A 24949-nucleotide genomic window follows, 5' to 3' on the forward strand; every position below is an offset into this window, starting at 1 on the left:
GATGGCTGAAATAAAACTAAGCTGTCTAGCTCAGTCCTTGTGCTGGTGCTTCAAGAGGGACTCTGTACTGCTGTGCATCCTAGGTGACAGATGGGTTTTTCTAATTACGAGCTGCTGCAGAAGTTGAACTGGGATTCAAAGTAGATTACCTTCTTCCTTCCTTCTGGTGGTGCCAGGCATAGAAAAAAGTCAGGAAGTTCTGCATCTGGAATGATACCTGTGCCGCATTGCAGTTGTCGTGGCAGTAACACACCACAAATTGTCTTCTCACAGCATGTTCATCTGAAAAAACAGCAGAATAAAAAGAGTGAAAAATAAATAAGTAAATGTTACCGGGCATGGGAGCTCTGAATCATAAATCTTGATGTGGGGACATTATCTGAGTGTAATCAAGTTGTTGCTATTTCTAAGCAATAGCAGCACTGCTTAGCACCATGTGAGGTGAATAATCATTGATGTTCTGCTGTTCTTCTAACAGCTTCCCCTCATCAAAACACATCATCACGCTGGTGCAGGTCTAGCTTGTTTCACAGTCTGATTTCATCCCTGCTGAGGGTTGCTGCTTTGGATTCTTTCTGTCGGTGAAATGAAATATCCAGCTTTAGGGGGAAAAGATGGATTTGGGATTCTGGGAAACAGCAATAGATCAGCTTAATTCCAAACACTTCTTTCCTTTCATCCATGCAGGGTGTTGTTTGCCCAGTTCCCATAGTATGGTGGATTTTGATCTCATTCACTCTGCCTTTAAAGGGAACATCTCTCCGTTTACTAGCACCACCGAAAGAAGTAGGTGTGGTGTTTGGTAGGCTTTTTCCTCCGGTTTGGAGGCCTTCGTTAAGAAGCTGGTGACCAAGCAAGTCCACAATACAGTCTGACTACTCAGCAGTAGCTGCATCCGTACTCCCAGGTGTGTCAGAGGGAGCCGTGCTGCCACCAAAGCCAGCATTCTTCTCCCTGTGACTGGCAAAACTATGAGCTGTTACACTCTGTTAACAGCAGCTGTATTTTATTAGTAGGCAGAGGCGAGCCAGTTAGAGATCTGAGGATGTCACAATCTGTTTGTGTCATGAGTTCTTTTGAGGAGATGGCTAAAGTCTAGCTGCGTGGGGATTTGTTAGCCCATGACAGCCATCCTTTGAAAGCCTTTGCTCCCCTCTTTAACTCTTCCACCTCTTCAAGATACTCGTGTGCCAGAAGACTGAGCAGGATATCAATCAGGCAGTGACTGCGTTGCTACTAGCCCGGGGGGGATAAGCAGACAGAAGTTGTGTCAGATGGTTAGCACTGCACAGCACAGATTATGTTCCATCGTGCTTATCTTGACTTAGTGACAAAAACCTTCCTGCTAACCATTTCTCCTACTGCAGAACAAAATGCAGGGTTCCTGTCCTTTACAGAGAGTGGAGGGTTGATCTACAAAGTCATTGTATGTTTAGAAGTGAACTTCTTACGTTATTGTAGCTTAGCAGCATCCCAGTGAATGACAACCAGCATTTTGCAGGGCTCCATCTGTACTAACTAAACCAAGTTAGTCCAAGTTGTACGGGAGACAAGGAGATATAGGTTCCTCCAGTAACACTTTGCAACGTCTTGTAGGCTGAGCCACTGCTGTTCTTTCCCAGTACCTGCTGTCAGGGAAAATGAGGAGCCCAACCAGTAAAAATGCTGAAGCGTTGCCACTCTGTCAGTAAGGCTGCACTGACCACCAGATGCTCCATATCTTTCCAGTTGCTCCACCAGTCTGCTACCAGTCACCCAACATTGTTCCTCTTTGCAGCAGGCAGTGGATCTGGGACAAGAAGTTTGAAGGCTGAGCCCAAACAATTATAGGGAAAAAAATGTTTCCATCTACATCAGCAGTGATCTACCCACTGGTGCTGAAAAGAAACAAAAAAGCTGATTTTTTTCTTTTGCCACAACTCCAACTGTAAGAAATGAGAACAAAGAAGCACAAAGCAACGATGCTGAACTTCCAAAGAAAACAACATTACACACAGACAGGCTTGAACCAGATAAGCTGAGATGATCTTATGCTGTATGAGAAGCTTTGCCAGGGAATTTGAAGCCAATCTTTGCTTCCATTTTGAAGCAGCACATCCTTTTGTCAAAGGCAAAACTATAGAGTATTTGGGGAAAAAGAAAATATCATCCACCGCTGAATACTATCATGTTTGAAGAATCTTTGACAATGCATGAAAACCACAGTTGTTGAAGAGTTGTTTTACCTACCGGCTGAGAGGTGGTGATAGCAACGGTTAGCAAAAACAAACCAGACAAGAAACTACTTACTGCTACTCAGACTGTTCAAGTTTTTCCACTTCACATGGGAAGTAACTTTACGTGAAGATATTTTTTAACAAAAAAAAAACCAAACCAAAACAAAACAACCAAACCCAGCGTACCGTCTGAAATCAGAACAGCACCTCGTTTACTGATATTGAAGGCGAGGTGATGGAAGATGGTCACATTGATAAAAGGTGACCAAGTAGGTAAATTGAACATATTTTAAGTTTTCCTTCCGCAAGGTGGTACGGAACTGGGTTAGCAGACATTAGACATGGCACATTCAGGGTCGAGCAGCCCGGCCAAGTGGATTGTACAAAATCATGCCGTAGTCCCTAAATCCCCAGGAAGCCGTGGAAGTGCCAGCCAACACGAGCAGTGCCTTGCTGTGAAAATAACTTGCTGTTATTTCACTGAATGAGTTTTTACACTTTCATCTCTTGCATTAAATGCAAATTCACTTCTTATTGCTGTGGCATGGTGGTTAGAAAGAGGCCGGGTACTCGTGCCCTCGTTTCCCCGTGGCATTCAGAAAAGCAGGATTTTTTGACTGACCTTCTGTTTGAATTATCCTGCCAGCCACAAAACAAAGGACCGCTTTATTAGATTGCTTGCCTTCGGGATTTTCTTATGATTTAATGATCCTGGCCATGACTGGGAAAGAACCAAGCGTGGCAAATACTGAAACTTTCACTAAGAGGTTTAAATTAAAATAGAAGAAAATGCACTGACATGCAAACCCCTTGACAGCTTTCTGGATGAATACAAGTTGGCATTTGGCGGTGACGTTAAAAACAAAATAGACATAATAGCTTGTTAGAGCTCAAATATCTTCACCAATACTTCCTGAGTGAGCAAGAGTGCTGGACACAAATCCTGCTTTTAGAAGGCCACAATGCCGGTTCCAAGGTAAACAATTCTGAATTATCCAGCTGATAGCACACAGCTCTGCTTAAAAAGAAAGGTATAGCCTAATCTGAAAGAGAAGGCTATTACAGTCCTAATGCCTTTCACAACCGCTTATTTATGGTATGTGGATACACCTTGTGCGTGTATGAATAGTGGAGTGAAACCACTGGTGTATATCTTAGGTATGCAAATAGTGAATCCAAACCATTTGCGAAATGGGAAAGTATGTGTAAAATTAAAACCTTCTCAGCATGCTCGATTTTACACATGTCCAGTAATCACAGCCTCAGTGAAAATACGTCTGAGGAGGTTATTCATTTTGTGAAGGGAGATTTGACGTCTTACCCGAGGTAGAGGATCGTGGTGCTCCGCTGATAATGGCTGGCAGGGCAAGGTCGCGCAAGAGCCTGGTCTGTAGCCAGGGTTTCTTCTCTAGCTGCCACATTTCTCCCCCACGCTGTCAGCAGGGTGACAGGCTGTCATGAGAGACATCATTAAACATTTTGCATCACCAACATAACTGCATAAGACACCGGTTGAGCACTGCATTCAGACAAGCTTAAACACATAGTAAAGGCAGTCTCTGAATCCCCTGGTAATCCTCATTTCATTTCTTCCCAAAACATCCGTGATGGAGGAACATAAGGAGCAAAGTCTTAAATTTTCATTTCCTAGGGATTTGGGAAGTAGATTTGTTAACTTCCAGAATAGTTTATTTCATATTATAACAGGAGGTAAACCCTTCTGTTTGCTCCACATGATTGTAGGAGAACATATCATAATTTGTAATCTAAATCCCCGATTTTGTGAGCGTTTGATAAGCACATGAAAGGTCTCTGTCTGACTACACTCACTGAACTGAATCCATCCCATCACGTGCATTTGAGAAATGTAATGTTGGTTTGTATAAACATTCTCAGGATATAGGGTCTGTTTTAAACATCGTATGAGAAGAGTCAATAAACAATTGTTCAGCTTTGTCGTATTCATGTTAATGGTTTGTTGTTAATAAATAATACCGTAAGGGCAAAGCAAGAGGGATGCAAATGCACAACCACTGCCCTGATTCCTGAAGTGTCCATAAGCAGACGTCAAAGCACGAATAAGTGATACTTCCCCCACCAACTACAGTTCCCAACTACTTTCATCTCAGAGAATGTCATGAACCTGATGTGGTTGGTCTACTTGGTAACCCTCAACAGATCTCTCCTCTCTAAAATCTGGTCTTCATTTCCCTTTTAACCCAGGTAAACGTTCTGCATCTGCAGCCTCTGGCAAGGAGTTGTACAGTTCAGCTGGCCATAGCATGAAGAACCACCTCTTCTTCCTCTGTATTTATATTGAAATATGTGAATACATACTGACATTCTTGCATATGTTTGGTTGGGGTTTTTTTAATTATGGATTTAGCCTGAGTTCTCATGCGTTTTTCAGATGTTAACATGACTTACGTACAGGTTATTTCCATTGCTCCTACACAGCCTACAACAACCACTTCCTAATATAACAAATCTTTTTTGTTCCCTCAAGCAAAATAATCACCAGATAAATGCATTCTCCAAATCCAGCCCCATCTCATTTTTACACTGCTTGTAACAAAGTGCTCAAAGTGACATGTAGTGAACTTTGCAAGACATCAGATAAACAATCATGCGGTCATTATGTTTTAAACCAATGGTTTAAACTGAATGGTGTGTGGAAAATACTGACTGGGTGCAAATATGGCTTGGAGTCTTACCAAAAAGTGCAAATCATTAGTTCTCATTACACACTTCACAGCTTATTTTGTTACTCAGAAATATCAGAGGCATCGGATGGGATCAGCTCAGTCTATCCAGAGGAACAACCTGACTTCATCCGTAAGCAGGAACGTCACTCCAGGGGAAGGCATGAGGATGCTGCAGCATGAAGGCACGAGCTGCACCAAGTATCTCTTCCTGAACAAGTCCATATACTCTGTGCTCCCTATTTCTCTTCTTTCACTCCCCAGCTAACGCTCCAAGGACAAAGAAAGCAGCCTGATCCTCGAGGCAGCTCACTGCAGCTTTTAACTTTCTGCCCAGGTTTGGCATGATGTAGAAGTGACACAACTGGCTTGAAGTCTTCCCGCACCCCGCTGTTCATTCCTGTCCTACGCTGACGCGATGGCTTTGGCGGGGGCAGCCGTGAGAAAGATCAGAGAACGCAGCAAGAACAAAGAGGCGATGCACCTACTTCTCCTCTCCAAAAACTTCAGAGCAGAGCCCCACGGGCACGTGGGTGCAACCAAAGGAGGAGTGCAGGAGGACGGTGAGAGCGTTTTAAGCTGACACCACCGACCGCTTTGAGGACGTTTCACATTGCGTTCACCCTTGAGTCAAGCAGCAACTTGGAATATTTTTATCAGCAGGGAGCCCTACGTACTTTGACTTTTAAAAGCCTGAGCAGCATAAGCAATAAGCCAGCTGTGCTTTCTGCTAAATGTAGCCCCATCAACACGGTTTAATTCTGTACTCCATTTGCGGTCCACGTGAAGGAGGACACAACGCCTCTGCAAAGGGAATTAATAATCAATTATGCATTTATACTGGCAAATAATCACACCATTTTAGTACTTACTTAAATGAGCAGAGTGGGAATAAGCCCTAACTTTTATTGTATTACTCTGACCTCCATCTTCTTTCTTCCCTCTGCCAGGAAGCTGAAATAACTGCTCGGCAAAGCCAGGCAGAGGACAGCCATGCCTGCACCTCAGCTCAGGCAAGGACCAAGGGTAAAGGCTTGTGTTGAAATGCAGCTCTCAAGCCCAGGGTTGGAGGGTTCACGGACAAATACACCAGACAGGACTTCTCATAGCTCACTCTTCCAACTTAGCTGTTTCCACAGCAGCCTGATCCAAGGTTACAGCTGCCCCACGTCAGGGCTGACCCTGAGCACCAGCAGCTAAAGCCCTAGGAGGGGCAGAGCAGTTGCAGAACCTGTTGGTGCACTTAGCGCTGTGACAGCTACCTCCCTTCCCGTTGCTGTTGTCCCCACACCTTACAAAGGTCCATCTTTGGAGAGATGGGTGTTGTGAAATGCTCAGTGTGCAGACACCACCCCCCACATGCCAGATTAATCTGGAGGTGTTCAAGGGCCACCCATTCAGGGTGCAACACTCTGTAGATGCTCCCAGCAGACTCAAATCAATGGGGTGACCATACAGGCAGTGCGGTGGCAGTGTTTCCATCCGCATCGAAGATGTTGGCAGTCACTGCACTCATCTGGGAGTGTGGCTGAAGGGTGAATCTTGTGCCTGGGGCAGGGGCATGGTCCTGGGAGTGCAGGATAGGGCAGGACAGAGTCTGAGCATTCGAGTGACCTGGAGGGGAATGGTCTTGGGGATGATGGACCCCCTTTGGGTGCTCCTCTCACCGAGAGCAGTGGCAGCCATCGGGGTGGCTCAGAACTGGGTAGATATCCAGGCTTTGTTGGCAAACTCAGGCAACAGAATTACAGGACGCCCCAGGTCTACCGGAGCAGCAGTTTGGGTGGTGCACCCACCCAATGGGGTGATAGTAAGGGGTAGTGCGAGGTGGGGCTCCAGCCTTAGCCACAGCCATATAGGTTGTGGTACCCCCAGAAAATGACCCGGAGCAGTGACCATTTTCAGGATCCTTTAGTATGGGGCTTTGACACTCGGTATAGCGCATGACACAATCACGGAGATCTGGGACATTATTTTCATTGAACAACTAAAATCTGCTAAATAGGTGGCCAAGATTAGTTGCATCTGACCAGTGAAGCCCATAGCCTTGCCCAGTCCCCATTAAGCAGTTCAGGTCTTGAGGGATAGGGACCATTGTGGCTGCAGAGGTGTCAGAGAAGCCTGCAAGGTCAAGACCTACCTCTGTAGGCTGACCAGAGTCCTCTGCAGGGCTTGGAGGTCACCCAGGAACTGTGGAGTGGATCTGCTTTACAGCAGAAGGATAACCAAGAGCTGAGGGTGGCTGCAGCCTCCCAGCGTGGGCTTGGTTCCACAGCAAATAGAGCAGAGCAGATCCAGTGAGAGTGACCGAGTCCACCCAAGAGTCCAGCAGATGCCAGAGAAGACCGTAGCAACAAGGAAGCCAAGTCAGCAGGCCAGGGTCAGCAAGGTACGAGGCAGGGCACGGACAAACCTCAAACCTCAATCAGGCAAGGGTGCAAGCTGAAATGCAGCTCCTGAAACACATGAAGGAGACCTCATGCGGGTCTTCTCACAGCAGCTCCTCACACACACTCATGTCAGAACATGCTTAGCCAAGGCTATGGCTGCAGCGTTATCAGAGCTTCCTCCAGCACAGGCAGCTAAAGCCCCTTCTTGAGGGGAAGGGGGGAGGTTGTAGAGCTTAGTGGTGCATGCAAGACCCTGATGAAAGCCTCCTCTTGTTCTTTACATCCTCTTATCACGCTATATTAACATTTAAGACCAGACACTGGTCTGGGAGCCTCTCAAGCTGACAAGGACTTAGTGGAGGCTGTGAGGGAGCTGATTGCAGCTTTGCGTTCCTTAACCCAGAGCCTCCCTCTCTCTGTTCCCTCTCCCCCTTCGTTGTAAGTCACAGCATCTTCAGACTTTAAAAGATGGCATCCACTTGATATTGGAGAGCTTTGCTATTTCTTGGGACCTAACAGGACACGCAGCTCTGGATAAATGTTATGACAGTTCTTCCCCTGGAGAGCCCTCATTGCTCCTCCTCCTCAGGCGACGCTGTGACATCTAAAAAGCATTGACAGGAGGTAGTTTAGAAGCTCGGGCATTTTTTTAGCTCACAAATAAGCTAACTGATTATATCTATACCTGTAAATAAAGAAGGTCAGGGCTCATCCTCTGACCCGAGATCAAATGCCATGTCAGGACCCCTGTTTATACAGCTGAACTCTGCTCCTGTTCTGCCTGCCCAGGACAGGGTGGCTTCTTCCTTCTGCTGGTGAGGAAGTGCTCTTGGCCCATGACCTTCTCAGACCATGCCCGGGTCAGTCAACAGAAGCCAACAACACAACAAAGAGCAATGCCAACAACTGAACAGCACAGACAGCCACGGACAAGTGTTCACACCAGTGTCTGGCCCTGTTTACCGGTTTGGATATGTCCATCCAGTCCATTGGGTAAGTACGTGCATAATTCTTTTCCGTATTTGATCCTCAATATTTAATTTTCTCCTCTGATTCCCAACTCAAAAAGGGGGAGTCTTCATTTACCTACCATTTGTAGGTTACTGACTTTTAGGTCAAGTGACAAGTTATCAGACTCTATGGAGAAGTAATTGGGGAAAAAAATCCAATCACAAGTGAGGTCATATTGGATAATTTCCTTGTCCCTTTTAGCTCTCAGTTCTGAGGATTTTGGTGCTGATACTTCTGCTTTTTTTCCACGCTTTTTTTTGCCCTGACTTGTGTCACTCGATGGGTTTGGCCGTGCTGGAGGTCCAGCTTTTACTTCTGTGCCAGTAAGTAGGAATGCATTACTTCAAAGAGGGAGGCAATGACCTTGGTTTGCAGGCATCTCGCTGTCCCCGGTGGCACTGTCAGATAGCAGATAAAGAGTCTCTGTGCTTGATGAGCGCTTTTGCTTCCCATCTCCGAGCCAGAAAGAATATTTCACAGCCTGCCTTGCATTCGTTAACCCTTCCCTACCTGCTTTCAGGGTGTTTTTCTTCTTCCTAGTCCCCAAGAAGATTCAGATGGAGGTTATATTTGCCTAATTAGCAGTAGGCAAGTATGCAGTTTTATAATGTTCAAAGAACCTTTTCTCCCTGAGGATCCCTAGGATTAGCCCTTTGGAGAAACATCATCATCCACCACATAAATACACCCTGCTTGTAGCACAGTCATGCTGAATGCACAGGAACGGCAAAGTGCAAATTAAAAAAAAGAAACATATCAAAAGGGACTGGTTATAATTACAAGGGGAATTCAAGTCAGGAACATCAGAGCTAACATCCCTTCTTACATGCCACTCTTTAATGAATCCTAGGGAGAGGTTTAACACAGGAGGAGGGACTGTGGCACCTACACTGATACTACGTGGTGTAGTGCACCCTGCACCGCCAGCGGGAGAGTGGCAGTGGTGTTACTGCACACGCCACTTCTGCTTCATGCCCATGGGTCTGCGTTCAGTCCTGAGGGATGCCACGCTTCCAAATATCAGGAATAATGCGGCCAGCAGGACTGGGGCAGTGACCGTCCCCCCTGTACTTGGGACTGGTGAGGCCCCACCTTGAACACCGTGTGCAGTTTTGGGCCCCTCACTACAAGAAACACATTGAGGTGCTGGAGTGGGTCCAGAGACGGGCAACGGAGCTGGTGAGGGGTCTGGAGCACAAGTCTGGTGAGGAGCGGCTGAGGGAGCTGGGGTTGTTCAGCCTGGAGGAGAGGAGGCTGAGGGGAGACCTTCTCGCTCTCTACAACTACCTGAAAGGAGGGTGTAGCCAGGTGGGGGTCGGACTCTCCTCCCAAGTAACAGGCGATAGGATAAAAGGAAACGGCCTCAAGTTGAACCGGGGGAGGTTTAGGATGGATATTAGGAAAAATTTTCACACCAAAAGGGTTATTAAGCATTGGAACAGGCTGCCCAGGGAAGCGGTGGTGTGACCACCGCTGGAGATATTTAAAAGAGGTGTTGACGTGGTGCTGAGGGACATGGTTTAGTGGTGGACTTGGCAGTGGTAGGTTAATGGTTGGACTGGATGATTTGAAAGGTCTTTTCCAACCTCAATGATTCTACAATTCTATGAAATGTAATCTCTTCCTCCTGCCAAATAGCACAGGTCACCAGATACACAGTGTTCAGAGCATGTTGGGGCATTTGGTGCATACCTGGAGTGTGGCTTCATGGCAATTAGAGGCTGGATTGCAACATGCATAGGTGAAGTGTGTATCTTCTATCACAGCTTTAATTTACCCTGGGAAGAAAGGATTGTTGCCTTTGGTATGTATGACAGAAGCCCACCAGGGACTCTGGGTGTATTCTCCAGTTGCCGAATCGCACCGAAAGGCTGTGCCGCCAAACTTTACCGTCGTCCCCTCCTTAGCTAGGTTAAACCTGTCCCAAGCACACCTACAGGTTTTGGGCACACATCCATTTGCAGGTACCTACAGGCCTTCACTGATGAGACAGAGAAAATAGCAGCTTCTGAGTGTCCCTGGAGCATGAGTGTACTTTACCATGAGGGCTAATACAATGTATTTAGGGAGCTACATTGCATACACGTACATCCCCAGGCAGAGTTTATGGGAGTTTCAGGGATGAGAGGTGAAGACACTGCCTTCCTTCCAGCAGCAGCCCTTTCCAGCCAAGCCCTTGTCCCAGTTTGTGTGTTGTCCGCACAGCCCAATCCATTCCAGTCCATAAAACCTCAATCCCAGGCAGTCCTTATCAGGAAGTCCATGAAACAGCCATTTGATTTTTCCTCTCCTTTCCAGTTACATGAGAGGTGGTCTGAAAAGTAGACTGTTCTTCATCTGGTATTTAGAGAGGATAAAAGAGCTTACATAGCTTATTTTGAAAACCGTTATCATGTTCATCAATATTACCGTGACCTCTGAAATATATGAGATTTTAATGTTCAAAAATCTGGATTAATGAGAAACCTGGGGAAATCCCATCTTGCTTTCTAAAACGAAGGTAATTTCTAGATCTCACAATGGGAGAGTAGAGCAAAAATATGAATCCTTAAAAGTATAAAAGAAAAGCACTCCGACCTCCTTACTTTAAAAATCTGCTAGACTTTAATTCAGTTTTAGGATTATTTGGGGCTGGACTCAGGAGATGAGCATCTGGAGATGATGGTATCACAGATGTACACTGGGAGTGGTGCAGCAGGAGAAGGTGTGTCATCCGCTGCCTTTGCTGGTGGGAAAAAGGAGCAGCAGTGCATCAGGTTGACGGAGCGACTTGTTTAATAAAGACACGCAAAAGAATGCATGAGAAATATGCCCTGAACAATGAGACATCACAGGTTCAACCACTCATAAGTGGATTTTCTTGGGAAAAAAAATCACTTGAGTACAGAAACTATACTGATCTCTTGATTTCCAACAAAAGTACTGTTATTCCACATTGATATTTCACTGTATTTTTCTGCCAAAACTTGCTTCTGCAGCCCAAAATCTGAATATGAACATAGAATGAAACTTTCACATCTTCCTTCTGCCTCAGTGAAGACCCTGGCTGATCAAGAGTGATACCCACCTATCACTTGCATGCTGCAAGACACATACTGGCCAAACTGGAGGATATTTGGTGGGAATGAAGCAGGGAAGAATGGAGATAATGATGATGCACTCGCAATTATACAAATCCCAGAAGTCAAGGAGCCAGGCTCAGAAGTGGTTTCAATTTTGTTTTCTCTGTCTTCCTTCAAAGAGACCGCATTTCACTGCCTTCAGCAAATGATGCCTCTGCTCATAAATATTGTTTGTCCTAGAAACCTGCCTTCTTGGGTAAAGCTTATCCATCCGTGTCACTCCTGTTATGACTAATCCAAATTAACTAATTTGTCTCTCAGTTTTAGAACATCAAATACGAACAGTGCCTGCAACAGCCTATAAAACTCCAAATGAGAGGCCAAAGCATCGGGAAAATTATTTGGAAAATCTGATTGAATAGGGAGAGAACAACAACAAAAAAGAAAATCGCCAGCCTCAGGAGCAGAGAATGGGCTGTGTTGACTGAGCACGTTGTTTGCTGTAAATAACGCGGTGCAAGCACACTGACTTTTGCAAACACTGCAATTACTGTCAGGCTGCCCTAAATCTTCGCATTTATCTCAGGAGACTTTCTCCACTGTGTATGATTTTTCACTGCTCTTCCTCTAAGCTGTTTCTTCCCCGGCAGTGTTGCTTACATGCTCATTATTTTTATGGCTTTTCCCTTTGTTTCCTGATAAGCAAGAAAATGAAAACATGGTGTAGAGAGAGGGTGTGAGTGAGTTTGTGCGGTGGGTCGGTGACAGTTCAGTCAAGCCAAGCATCAGCAGGTGTTTTCTGACAGCAAGTTCATCCTACAACTGTTTGAGACAAGTCAACAGCACAGGTTGCCTTTAGCGAAGGAAAATGATTGATGTAGTGCTCTGGCAGAGGGGAAAATAGGAAGACAATGAAGGCAGAGACGTGGTTTTCTTTCCAGAAATGAATTGTTTTCACCTGAGAATTAGGGGACGCAGTTTGCTTACATTTATAGTGCCAGGAGAATTTGACTCAGCCACGTCTTGTCCACGCCAGAAGGGCCCACGCGAGGAAACGTGGCCATGGAGATGTGATTACATCGCCTCTAATGAAGTTTTGTGATGATTTTCCTTGCCTCATATATTTTAACCAGACCTCAGTGTATCCAATGCTTGGGTCAGAAATTATATTCAAAACACTTCTTTCTACCATGTGGACCTCAATTTGGCCAGCTCGGCAGATGTTGGCCAGGAGCACTGAAGCTCAACTTTACGGAATGTGGAAGAAACATTTTCTAGTGCAGCCAAGGACCTAACAGTCCAGGAACACAGGTTTATAGCTGTTTCTAGATGAGCTTGTAACAACTAGATTTATAGATTTTTTTTTGTGGCTTTCCATTATAAATTGAACATTAAGTAAATCATTTTGAGTTAGAGGGTTTTTTGCTCGTAAAGTCTTTTTTTGCTCTTTTCTACTTCATCCTTGATGCAGTTAAGTGTTTCTTCTCCTAGAATACATGTACATACTTTCAGGAATTCAATGCAACCACCGGCACAGGAAGATATTGAAGCATTTTTAGGATATACCCGTAGGATGCTAAAGGTACAGGCGATCAGGAAATTAAGTTTTATAGTCTTAAAGCCTCTGAATCCACCCTCAGAATCTGAGGCTGAATGTGTGCAGCCAGTGTTTTTATTGATCTTGATTTACGTTTATAGACACTGTGTGATAATATCACTCCTTCATTTACCCTGATACATTAACACTTCCATATCTGACTGTCCAGTTAGACGCTAACTGGCAGCAATGGCTGCATGGCTGGATTTTCTCTTATTCTGTTCCTTAAGTCACCATAAATGCTTCATTATTATTGTGACAGTAAAAAGCTTAGTTATTCATTATTACTCTCACGAAGGCCAGGCAGTTACCCCAGATAAATACTTGACAGATTTGAGCACCAGGACTAAAACTAACAGGGTGCAGTAGAATGTAACACAAGTGATTTCCCAGCTGATCTATAATCCTCTATCAAACCAGAAAAAAATTCTCTTCCTTTGACTGACCGACGCACACAAGTCGATCAGGATACCTTTGCCAAGCTGCAGGTACAGGATACCTCGCCTAGATGACACCTCTGTGGTTCAGGTTCATCCTACTTAACCTACATGATGCACCTGTAGGTGAAGTTTTATGAAATTCCTGAAGGTTTGTGGGTTTGGTTTGGGGTTTTTTTTTCCTTTTTTTTTTTTTTTTTTTTTGGTTGGGGCAGTTTTCTGCTGGTTTTGTTGGTCTGTTCAGGCTCAGACAAGTGCCATAGGTAGAGCAGAAGTGGTGGGAGGTTGGGACTGTGAAAGGTGGAGAGTCAATAGGTGGGTTCACTTGTTTTAGGGAACCTTACATGAGATGAGAGTTCAGTTCAGTGCATAAAGTTAGAAGGATGGATATTTAAATGTATCTGAACAACGGGTAGAGGACAAAGGCTATTTACTCACATAAAACCTGGGCTGAGCAATGGAAAGGATCGTGCTCGGGGAGACTTGGCTGCAAACTGGAGTCATGGAGTGGGATGGGGTTGGCAGCCTCCCCCATACTCCCGTTGTGCAAACTTGGCATCAGGAGAAGGACGAGGCCTTCTCCTTGTCTCTTTTTTCCCCCCCCTGCAAGCAAATCCACTTTGGTTATAGCAGAAACTTGAAGACTCCATTTTGGAAATCTCTTTGTGGTTTTTTATGTGGCCAGTCCTAATTTCTTGCAGTGGGAGGGAAGTTTTGTGGTGCGCTGTAAGGGGAGCAGGACTGGAGGCTGGCTGCTCCCTGTCTTGAAACATTCTCCTATTTCTCTTGGTCTTCATTGCGAAACTGCCCTTGCCCCCATATTTTAAACCGATCGAACTGAAAGGTGACGCAATTACCATCTTTATATCACAAAAATTCGATGTTAAAAGTGCAATTACAGTATATTTTAAATCCCAAGCAATTACCATTTGTTTATAGCAACAATTGTGATCCATTAAACGAATATGCCAGCACAATTGATGGTATATCTGCAATTATTAGCGTGCTGCAAACCTATGGCATCCTGGCCTGCATTTCAAGTAGGAGCTAGAGTAAATAGCAAGCCATTTTATTTATATTTTGGGAGCTAGAATTTGCAGTCTAAAGTAAATACCAAATCATTTCATTTATATGCTTACATTCAGGTTTTATTTTAAGCTCCTGCCTTATCGTAAGACAAACTTTCTCTGCCGCGGCATAAACAAGATTCTCACTTGATCACGCTGACACCTTTATATATCTCTGTCCACCAAGAACTTTTCGTATCAAATTAAGTGAGGCCAAAGCTTCTGAACTCCCAGCACAAATATTTTGTGCTTGTTGCAGAAAAGAGAAACTGTTGTTCCCAAACAGATCGATGCAGTATCCTGTCTCTGACAGTGGTCAGGGTTGAATGTTTCAGAAGACAATATACATCCTCCCCTTCCAACCTCCCCTGTCTGTAAGTGCACACAATGCACTTAATTGTTCAAGCCAGAAAAATAATCTCTTCCTGACCTTAGCTGATCATAATTGCATATAGCTTTATTTATATCAATGTTAACATTAATCTTGACAGTTATTACTAGCGCTGTTACCAGGAGGCACTGCATTTTTTATTAATACTGTTCTCTAAACCCGCTGTGCCAGTCGAGGACTTCTGGCAATCCTTCATTCCCCAGCACGTTCCTCCTATAGAAACCTCCCACTTCTTTGCGGGAACTCCCTGCAGGAATCCGTTCCTCTTCCTTATCTCAATGATTCTGCCCGTATCCACCAGCCAGAATTTCTGTGTGTCCGGCAAACTCTGCCCTCTGTTTCAGGGGCAGGCTGAGGTTCCCTTCTGCCTACTTTGATCTGTGGAGAATTACCCGCCTCGCTGCAGCCACGGCTCTGCCAACCACTCAGCTTTTTTCCTTCTTGGCACTCTCCTCGCTATTATCATCACTCTGCTTTGAAACCTCAGCTGCAGATTCACAGCTTTAACACCAGAACAAAGTGCTCTATCAATTAGTCTGACCTCCCAGCTCACGGGGGCCACTACATTTCACCCAGTTACCTTTGCGTAGTGACTTGAATTCTTTATTTTTAAAGCACAGCCGGCTGTCTGGATTTAGATGTACCTGAGATGGCTTTGTGCGGAGTCAGCTTGGCTTCGATCTGATTTACTGTTTCAGGACCAGCAGTGCATACAAATGGAGCTGTACTTGTTCTGAGGCCAATTTGGGTCTTGGAGCAACGCAGCTGCCTTGAAACACTGCTGAGCCTGGGCTAGTAAAGCCCTGCCAGAGCTCAGCTGCTTTTGCCTGGAACCAGCTCAAGCATCTCTGTGCCACATGTCACACTCCTGGAAACGGGAACTTTGGGAGAACGGTGACAAGGTGTCCCACCAGCTCTACGTGAAGTCATTTCTGGCTCAGCACAGCAAATTGTCTCCGATCAATCTCTGCTGGTGGTAGGCTGGTCTGTGGAGCTACTTTGATGTCTCTGCTCCATGGTCCCCTGAACCTCTGCTGGCTGTCGGCATCGCAGCGGAATTAACAGACCCTCCTGCGATCCACAGTGCTGGCCACCATGGTGCAGAAACGTCCAGTCTGTCTGACCTCAAACTAACAAGCTCTGAAGTACCCAAGCTGACTCCGTTTCAAGCTTTTCAAGCACATTGTGCTGCGTAACAGGGTGTTCTCAGATGGTGCTTAGTGAGAACGCTGGGCTGGGGTTTATACATCTTTAATGCAGAGGTAAAAAGGTAAATTAAACTTTAGAGAAAAAAAGAAAGAAAGAAAGTAAAAACTTAGGGGAAAGGAGTCATCATGCCATTTTCCCCGCAAAAAGCTATTAATTAAATATTAGTTTGAATCAGATTGATCCTGGGGATATTACGTTTCATACCAAGCTTCTTACAGGGTCGGTTAGCTGCCTTCAGCAATATGTGTGATTTTTCCTTTCTACTTGTTCACTACCGTTTTTTATTTCTAAGCCCTACCTCAGTGTCACTTATGAATAAGGGTAGCCTTTTAGGCAAAATTGTCTTATTTCTTTCACTGACATAAAACCGATATAGGTTGTCAAAGTACCTACCAAAGACCTTCGTCTCATTGATTCCAAGAGCTCATAATTTAATACAAGAGACAACAGGTGCAGATAAACAGATGGAAGATTGCAAGAACACGGTAACACAAACAGTCTAATTTTATTGTGAGGGTAAAAACTCGCTTGTGTTGCTGTTATGCAGCGTGGCCCACTCACTGGTTTCCACACAAGACTCCACATGCAGAAACAGACATCCTAGCATTAACGTCTGCGCTTTCCTGTGGCACCAAGTTTCACCAGTTAATTATAAAAGAATCTCTTTTTTTTGACCTAATTTAAGTATTATTGAATGGGTAAATCAAGTCAGATATAAAGTAGGCTTCATCCTTTGGATAAAGAATAGTTTTGATTACTAGCAAGACATCATTTTCTTTCAATAGTCCTGAGTTTTAATCCCCTGAAGTAAATGAAAAAAATATTAATTGCATTGGTGTTTGGATCAGGCCACATGTGATCTTGAGACCTACACAATCCACACGTCAGATATCTGGCATTTATTTGTTAAGGCAATATAAAATCATCCGCCTCTTTCTCTACAAGCAGTGAAAGAAAAGCGAAATGGAGATATTTTTGTAAAATTATTTGGGGAGAACTCAGATAGTAATGAAGGGGAGAAAATAAGCAGGTAGGTAGATGGGAAGATTGCAGAGGCAGGAGTCGGTCTGGAGCAGCTGGAAGAATGATATAGAAAACTACATTAAACGATGTTCCAGCTTCTGAACTCACTCATATTGAGGCTTCTTGACAGCATTTGCTTTTGAATGTTTTTTGGATGAGATCTTGGTGCTGTTGAGATTTACGCCAGATCAGCCGGAGCGGCTGAAGCTGTTTGTTTATCCGGGGAGAGCACAGGCAGCCAGAGGAGGAGACTTCCACTCTCCCAAACCCGACCTGCCTCCCAGCAACTGCCTGACTTTATTTCTACTCTCAGCAAGCTGCTGGTAATAACCTGCACACATCCTGGCCATTTAAAGTCCCGTATACTAGTTTACATGAAGCACAGGCGTCAGTGCCTAAAGAAGCTATACTTACAGGAATACAACCTGCCCCATTAAGCAATTTACCACATAATGGATTAATTGTTTGCTTATATTTCTGTCACGCTGGGACAGTCATTAACAAATTCTGTTTACTGCCCGATAGCAGATGGCTCCACCTACTCATGCCAGGGATGGAAACACTCCCAAGGCTTTAGGGCAGGATGGAGGAAAGCTCGGTAATCCTTTAGGAAGTGCGTTAATGGCTCAGGTATTAATTGGGTTATAGTTCACAGGAGATCCCTGGGGAAAGGGAAGTGTTAATGAAGAGAACTGCAGGGAGTGTTTGGATGTGTGAGGTTACAAATATCCCTATAACCTGTCCGAGCATATGCGTGTCCCCACATTAATGCTCTTTTTTGGTAAAAGCAAGTCCTAGGAGAAAAGGTTTGGGTTGAGACATGAATTTCCGCTATGGGACAGCTGTGTAAGCATCCTAAGAGTTTGTCAAGGAACAAAAGAGAGGGAAATTTATTGGAGCTGGCTCAGTGTATGGGTGGCTATAATCTGGTTTTATTTTACTTCCGTGCCCTTGACTCTATGAAGTTATTAATGACATTACTGGTATGTTAATAACAGTAAATACAATCTTTCTTTACTTTTACCTAATGTTCACATTCGGTGAAAGAGTGACATCAAAAGATCTGGCTTTCCATTTCCATGGGCAGGTTTGCCAGACTGCTCATGCACTGGACCCGGGGCAGCAGAAGGGTAACAGATGGTTTCTCCCGTCACCTTCCCAGGCTCTTTGAATAGCTGTTAATGCATGGTGCCAAATGGGAATGCTGCTGTCAAAGGCAGGCGCTAGCGATACCAGCCGAAACCCCCAAATCTCCTGCTGTACTTGGAACATTCTCCTCTCCATGTCCTTTCGTTCCCAATTTACTCAGTCCTGTCAAAATAGGAACCGTTAACTGCTTCCAAAGCTCCATAAAAGCCCAGAGTTTTCACGTTTTTGGTAACGTGGGCAGGAGCTTTTTGCTGGCCGTGCACAGATCTTCAACGTCTTGGCATTCAATGTGGGGAAAAATGTCAGATGTTACTGCCACGGTGTGGATTCCGATCAGCAGCCTGAAGCTAACAGATTTTATTGCTTATCCCAAGCCATTTACTTCTCTTTAACACTCTAAACTCCTCTCTCAAATGCTGACATGGGTATTTTTTAATTAAGCACCTTTTCAGTGTTTAAGTTTGCTTAACAGGTAACTGCCTGTCAGCTTTTCACTTTTAACTTCTTGTTTGCTCAGCAGTGAGGCTTTTCATAATTAAAGACCTTTTTCAGTTATTCCGGTCTGCAATATTTATTCTAAAAAAAATACCAAAGAAATGGTTTTGCATGCCTGAATGATTGAAGGAAACACTTCAGGTGCTCGTCTGTTCCTCAGTAACACAAGTTTTTAAATTTAACTGTGGAATTTTCTGGTTCTTTTCTCCACCATCCCTCAATGTTCAAAACTTCAGTGACCCTCGTGAACAGCTCTGAGTCACTTCTTCTCCTGGTGTCAACACTTCGCATCCATTCGCGCCAGATCAGAATCTGCGCAGAGCAGCTACAGAGCGAGATCTGGAATAAGCAGCCATGAATCCGTCTCACAGAAGTATTTTGAGCACCACCCCCCCAAACTGAAACGTCCCAGATAATGAAAAGCTACATTGAAAATTCCTTCTCCTCCTTATCTAAGTAATGTGAGTGCAAATCACAAATTAGGTAAGGAAATATTCAGCACGCAAGGAGCAGACCACAGGTTTTTCAGACGCTAGGCCCTGTATGGTATTGGAGTTGACAAATAAAATGTAACTGCAATGGCAACATCTAAAATAGCATAAGAAAGAACTGACCAACAACATGTCGCTCATAAATAAAACTTGTTTTCGACTTCAGACTCAGGTTCTGTGTATGGATTTTGAAAAAAAATAAAAAAAAAAGGAAAACCCTCTATAAAGAAAAAACAAAAGCTGGTTAGTTCGAGCTTTCATAGCCACAGGCAGACTAGGAATTATTAGGGCAATCAAAGACACTTTGGAAAATAAAGACTGTGTCCCAGTTTACACCATTTTACCCTAATGTGCATGTAGGCTGCATAACTGCTCAACAGCGGCTTTTGCACCCTCCTACTTTTCAAAGTCTTGTAGCCAAGCATGCTCTATCTCAGAGAAGAATGCAACTTTCAGCCAAGATTTGTCAACCTGAATTCTTGTGCATAAAACGTACCACTAAGAAGTTGATTTTAGGTAGAAAATAAAGTTGGGTCCGCTGATCTTGGTGCATGCAAATGTTGTCTGTAGGACTGGAACATAGCCGAGAAAATTTTAGCCTATAAAAGGGGGTGTTTCACAAATTTATGGCTTATCAAAAACTAGTATTATACAGAAGCAATTATTCATAACTATACTGCTTTGCCATACAGACCTGAATCCCCCTCAAACAGCCTACATCCATAGGCGCTGAAATCAATGGAGGCTTTGTCACTGGTTTCAACGGGCTCAGGATGTTACCAGAAGGGCATCTGCAGCAGTTCCCAGATAGGAACACAAGGCAAATTCTTCATTTGTAACTAAATGTTTCATGGTTCCAAAGACCGGCCTCAGAAGTGCTTGGGAAACATTTTTCTGAGGGTATGTCTTTCTTCCACCAAGCTGCGTATTTATCAGCTGTAGTCCTAGAGATGATCTTGAGAGCTTATCTCCCAGGGGATCAGAACTTCTTTCTAGTTTGCTTCTTTATTAAAATAATCAGGGCTTGAAATTAACTTCTTTTTATTTATTGCTCACAATCTTTGCTACTTGCATGAAGAGAAAGTAGCACATCTCCATATCTTTTTTGAGACTTATGTCTATTTCTTTGCTCATCTGCCTTTAGCAATTTCATGTTCTGAAAACAGAAACGCAAGAGACTGCAGGTAAAAGGGAATTAATAGTTCATTTCATCTCAGGGGAAAAAAAAAAAGCCCAAAACCGTAAAAACCCAAACATACAATATTTATTGTTTGGGAAGATTAAGGAAATCAAGGAGATGTGTCTTCAAATTTTAATTTTGGAAAGGAATTCCCGTGGACCTACTGTAACTCAATTTCTCAGTAGCTTTGTTTCTCAGTTTACCATTTTAAAGCAAGGCAAGTAATACCCTTCTACTTTATAAGAGCATTTCACAGCTAAATAATTTAGGGCCAGACTCTGCTACTTTTTTTTCACATTGTGTGTGATATCTTGTCATGCGACTATCCCCAAAGGACCAGCAAACCTATGTGACGACTCCAAAGACAGGCTTCCTTAGGGACAATCACGTGTTATTAGACATAATAAGGAATGACAGAATCTGGCGGTTAAAACTTCATGAGATGCTCAAATACTACAGAGACAGCAGCCATTAAAGCTATAGATTAATTACATCTAAAACAATCCCACTTTGCTGCATTCCTAACATCTAAAATATCCTTTGATTTCAGTATCGCTACTCTTCATTCTCAGCACATTTTTTTAAACATTAAGACCTCTGAATTTCTCCTCAGACAAGGACATAACCACAGACGCTGATGCCAGGTAAAATTACTGCAATGAGTTCTGGTTTGTACAACTTTTGGAAAGCATTCGGAAACAGTTTGCTTCTTGGGAGGTGAGGACTTAAAAGAGTGTCCTTACAGCGCGGAAAGTGACAAAACTTCTTTCTGGAAGTAATAAAAGACATTTTTTTGCACCAAGTGGTGAGGCTGTGGTTTAGCTGGAGACTACATAAAGTCTGTATGGATGGCACAATGTATTCAGGGTGTATGCTATTGTTATGGTTTGAGGAACCTACAACAATTTATTGTTGTTTAGACAATTATTCTGTCACCCAATGACTCCTCCCCACCCAGGAAGGGGAATCAGGAAAAAACAAGGAAACCCAGGGGTTGAAATATAAACAGATTTAATAGAATAATACTAAATAATTAACATTAATAACACCAAAGAACCAATATTGATCCTGATACCAATATAAAAGGATTATACCCAGCCAATTATACCAGTAGGAAGCTGTGCACTCCCAGCAGGGGACAGCAAATGTTGGACACTGCGGCTTTGGGAGGAAGAGAAGGGCTCAGGGGTCCAGCACCGGGGCAAGGAGGTCTCAGGATCACAGCCATCAAGGGAAAGAGAGAGAACTCCTCAGCAAAATTTCTAATTTATATTGGATGTGACATTCATGGTATGAAATAATCCTGTTGGCAGCTTGGGTGAAGTGCCCGGGTCTCCTTCCTTCTCATCCCCCCACCTGGCTAACTCGAAAATACTGAGACCTTGAAACCCACACACCGTAGCTGGCTATAAAGTAAGTATTTTCACAAATTCAGACACTAGAGTCTTCTAAAAATGCGGTTTTCCCAAGCATTAGAAGAGAGCTTACTGAACAGTAAAATTACTGAAAGAGAAATTAATCCTGTGTCCCTCAAACCAGGACAACCATTCTAGAGGTGCTGCCTTCCTCCACCTTCCCAGAAAACCCATCTCTGTACCGATGAGAACAAAGTTATGTTACAGGAGTAATTACATAAATTAAATTAATATGAAGGGGCTACATGAAAAGCTGTTTTAAGCTGCTGGACATGCTTGGAGTGAAGTAACTTGGCCTGAAAGATGTCGTAGGCTGAGGATTTATAGATTTAATACTCCTTCCTGAACAGTTTGACAGTTCACAGTTACCACTTCCACACGCTGGGATGGGCCAACATCCCAAACTCAGGAAAAATAACCTATGGCCTGCTGTAATAACTAGAATTTCTTAGGTTTACATGACACGGCTGGGTAAATTTATACCGGGCTGAGGCCGAGCAAGGCACAGGATCACCCCAGGCTGGCCCTCGGAGTGGCTGAAGGAGAACCAGTAGTCCCACCACAGCCTTGACGAACGCATTGCGGCAAACATTTCCACATATCAAATCTTCTGAGGGGGGATTTTTTGTGCTCGCAAAAATCTTTTCCCTTCAGAGGGAGAGATATCTCTGGAAAACCATTCAGTGTCCTCAAAATAAAGGTGTGAAGCCCGGGGGCGGGGGGGTTCGCTCAGCTCCAGAGCCCAGCATGGACAGAGGGCGGTGAGGGGGGATGCCCCGCTACGGGGATTCACCGTGTTATTTATTCTATAAAGCACCTTCCTCCTCCGCAGCAAAGCGGACGGGGGAAGCTCGGCCCTCTGGAGGGAGCGGAGCCACTGGCCCCGAGACGAACCTCCTCCCGCTCCCCCTCGTCCGCCCCATACAGCGCCAGGCGGGCGGCGGGGGCGGGCCGCGGCGGGGGGAGGCGGCACCGCGCCGGGGCGGGGCGGAGCGGGGCGGGCGGAGGGGCCATGGAGTCCGTCGGTTAATGGCGTTCAGGGTTGCCGGCGCCTGCCTGGCAGGGGCGGGGGGAGGGTGAGGGGAACGCGGCGAGGGAACAAAGCACCGGAGCTGCCAGGTGAGGCCGTGGGGAGAGGGTGGGCCGGGCCGACAGCGTTAAGGGAGGGGGAGGGCTCGGGCTCGGGCTCATCCTTCCTCTCCCCTCCTCCATATCGGCTGTTTGCGAGAGGAAAAAATTCTCCTCGGGGTGAATTTTCCCCGCCGGCCGCCTCACGGAGCTCCGCCAGTCCCTCCACGGAGCCCCGCCGCCCCTCGCGGCCCCGACGACCCCCTGACGGAGCCCCGCCGGCCCTCGTGGCTCCGCCGCCCCCTCACGGAGCCTCGGAGCCCCTCACGGCCCCGCCGCCCACTCAGGGAGCCCCGCCAGCTCTCACAGCCCCGCCGCCCGGTGTCGTTTTACCCCTCGGTGTGAAGGGAGGGAGGGAGGGAAGGGCGGCCGAGGGGCGGGATCTGGCGGGGCCGGGCCGCTTCCCACCCAAGGCGCCTCTTCTTTGTGTCCAGGTGGCGAGGGGCCGCCGGGCTGCCCGCCGCCATGGGGGTGCAGGACCGGCCCCAGTGCTTCTTCGAGATAGAAATCAACCGGGAACCAGGTAAGGCTTACCTCTCCCACACGAACACTCCTCTCGAGTGCTGTGGTGGTTGTTTTTTGTATTTTTTACCACATTTTTACCTTAATAATTGACTCAGGCCGTTAGCAATGAGTTTGGCCACTGATGTGTTATTTCTGAGTTAGTCTTTAGTAACTTCTGGTGTTTGCTAGGGTGCTGGATACTTTTTATTCTCGCTTGCGATTGATTTTTATTTGCATTCCTGGAGAGAGAGCTTCAGTGAGACTAACTATTCTGAAGATAAAAAGCGTTCTGTATTATAAGTGCTGTGTAAAGGTATTATACCTTTACAATTCTATAAACTATGGAAAATTGGGTCAAGTTGTGAGGAAACTGGAGAGGTACTCCTAGAAGTATTTTTAATCACACAGTAATTAAAACTGGAAAAGGACTTCAGGAGGTCATCTGGTCTAAATCTTTCCTCTTCCTGCTCAAAATGAGTCTTCTGAATGTAAATGAAGAATTGGCCATAGAAGCATAGAATGTCTCAACAGATGGCCTGTTTAAAAAAATAATAATAAAAATAAATCATCTCTTAACTCGTATTTTCCCTATGGGAAGTGTCATCACCTGTACATGGGACACTGCGAGTTTTAATCCCGGAATAGCTACTTGATTCCCTCTTCTGTTTTCCCCGCTCTGTAAAAATGGTCATATAGACTTACTTACTCGTCTTTTCGAACATGAATTTATCGATGCATATTAGTTGTCTCACACGTACTCAATGCCCTATGTTGTTACTATTTGTCTCTCAGAAAAATGAATAAATGTGATGGCTTCATTATGCTTTCACTTTCATTTTCTGCTCCACTGTTTCTCTGAAAGATTTTGAAATAAGGTCTCTGCATTTTCAGATTTCAGTTGCATGAAAATGTAACTGTAACCTGTTTGACTTGCTTTTTATTTTCACCAAAACTTGAAAAGAAAGATTCAATTCTAACTTCAGTGACCTGATAGGGCATATCTGTAAATCTGTTGCTATTCAAACTCCTATTTGAGTGGCTTTAATTAACAGTGACTTTTCTGAATACTTTGATTGAAGAGAAAAATGGAGTTTTAACATTTTCTGTTGCTTTAAATTCAGATTTGCTATGGAATGAGACTACTAAAAATGTTTCTAGGTTGGGTAGGTTTCCAGTTTAGGAATGGTAGTTTGATAAGATTGATTATAGCAAAGACATTTCATCATCCTTCATCTCCTTTGCTTTTAATCTTTGTTAGGGTTTTTTTAACTCTTCATCTGGGGCATCTCTCCCTGCGCTGTTTTCTTCAGCACTTTCTTTGTGCGGGTGTTCCTGCTCCCATTTCATAATACTTCTTGTTGCCTGCCTTGTCCCTTCCTCCGCCTTGTGCTGTGCATCACGAGTGAAAGTGGATTACCTTGTTTTCCCTCACATCTACTTGGGTTTGACGACTGATAGCGGTGTCAGAGAGGAATTGCAGCG

At 44.7% G+C, this 24949-nt stretch overlaps 1 protein-coding gene across 9 annotated transcripts in view; it reads left to right on the forward strand.

Moving 5' to 3' along the window:
* The first annotated feature begins 22836 nt into the window (after positions 1-22836).
* Positions 22837-24949, forward strand: part of NKTR (natural killer cell triggering receptor) — a 42793-nt gene continuing 40680 nt past the window's right edge. For 8 of the 9 annotated variants that reach the window (XR_008464813.1, XM_054191129.1, XM_054191130.1 and 5 more), the window contains exons 1-2: positions 22837-22954; positions 23398-23486. Coding sequence is in view for 7 of the 9 variants with exons in the window: in XM_054191129.1 (XP_054047104.1) it covers positions 23429-23486 (58 nt within the window). In the remaining 2 variants the exon portion in view is untranslated. The remainder of the gene's footprint in view (positions 22955-23397; positions 23487-24949) is intronic. The other variant, XM_054191136.1, reaches the window with a different exon arrangement.

Source organism: Rissa tridactyla, chromosome 2 (assembly GCF_028500815.1).
Source record: "Rissa tridactyla isolate bRisTri1 chromosome 2, bRisTri1.patW.cur.20221130, whole genome shotgun sequence".
NCBI classification, from domain to species: domain Eukaryota; kingdom Metazoa; phylum Chordata; class Aves; order Charadriiformes; family Laridae; genus Rissa; species Rissa tridactyla.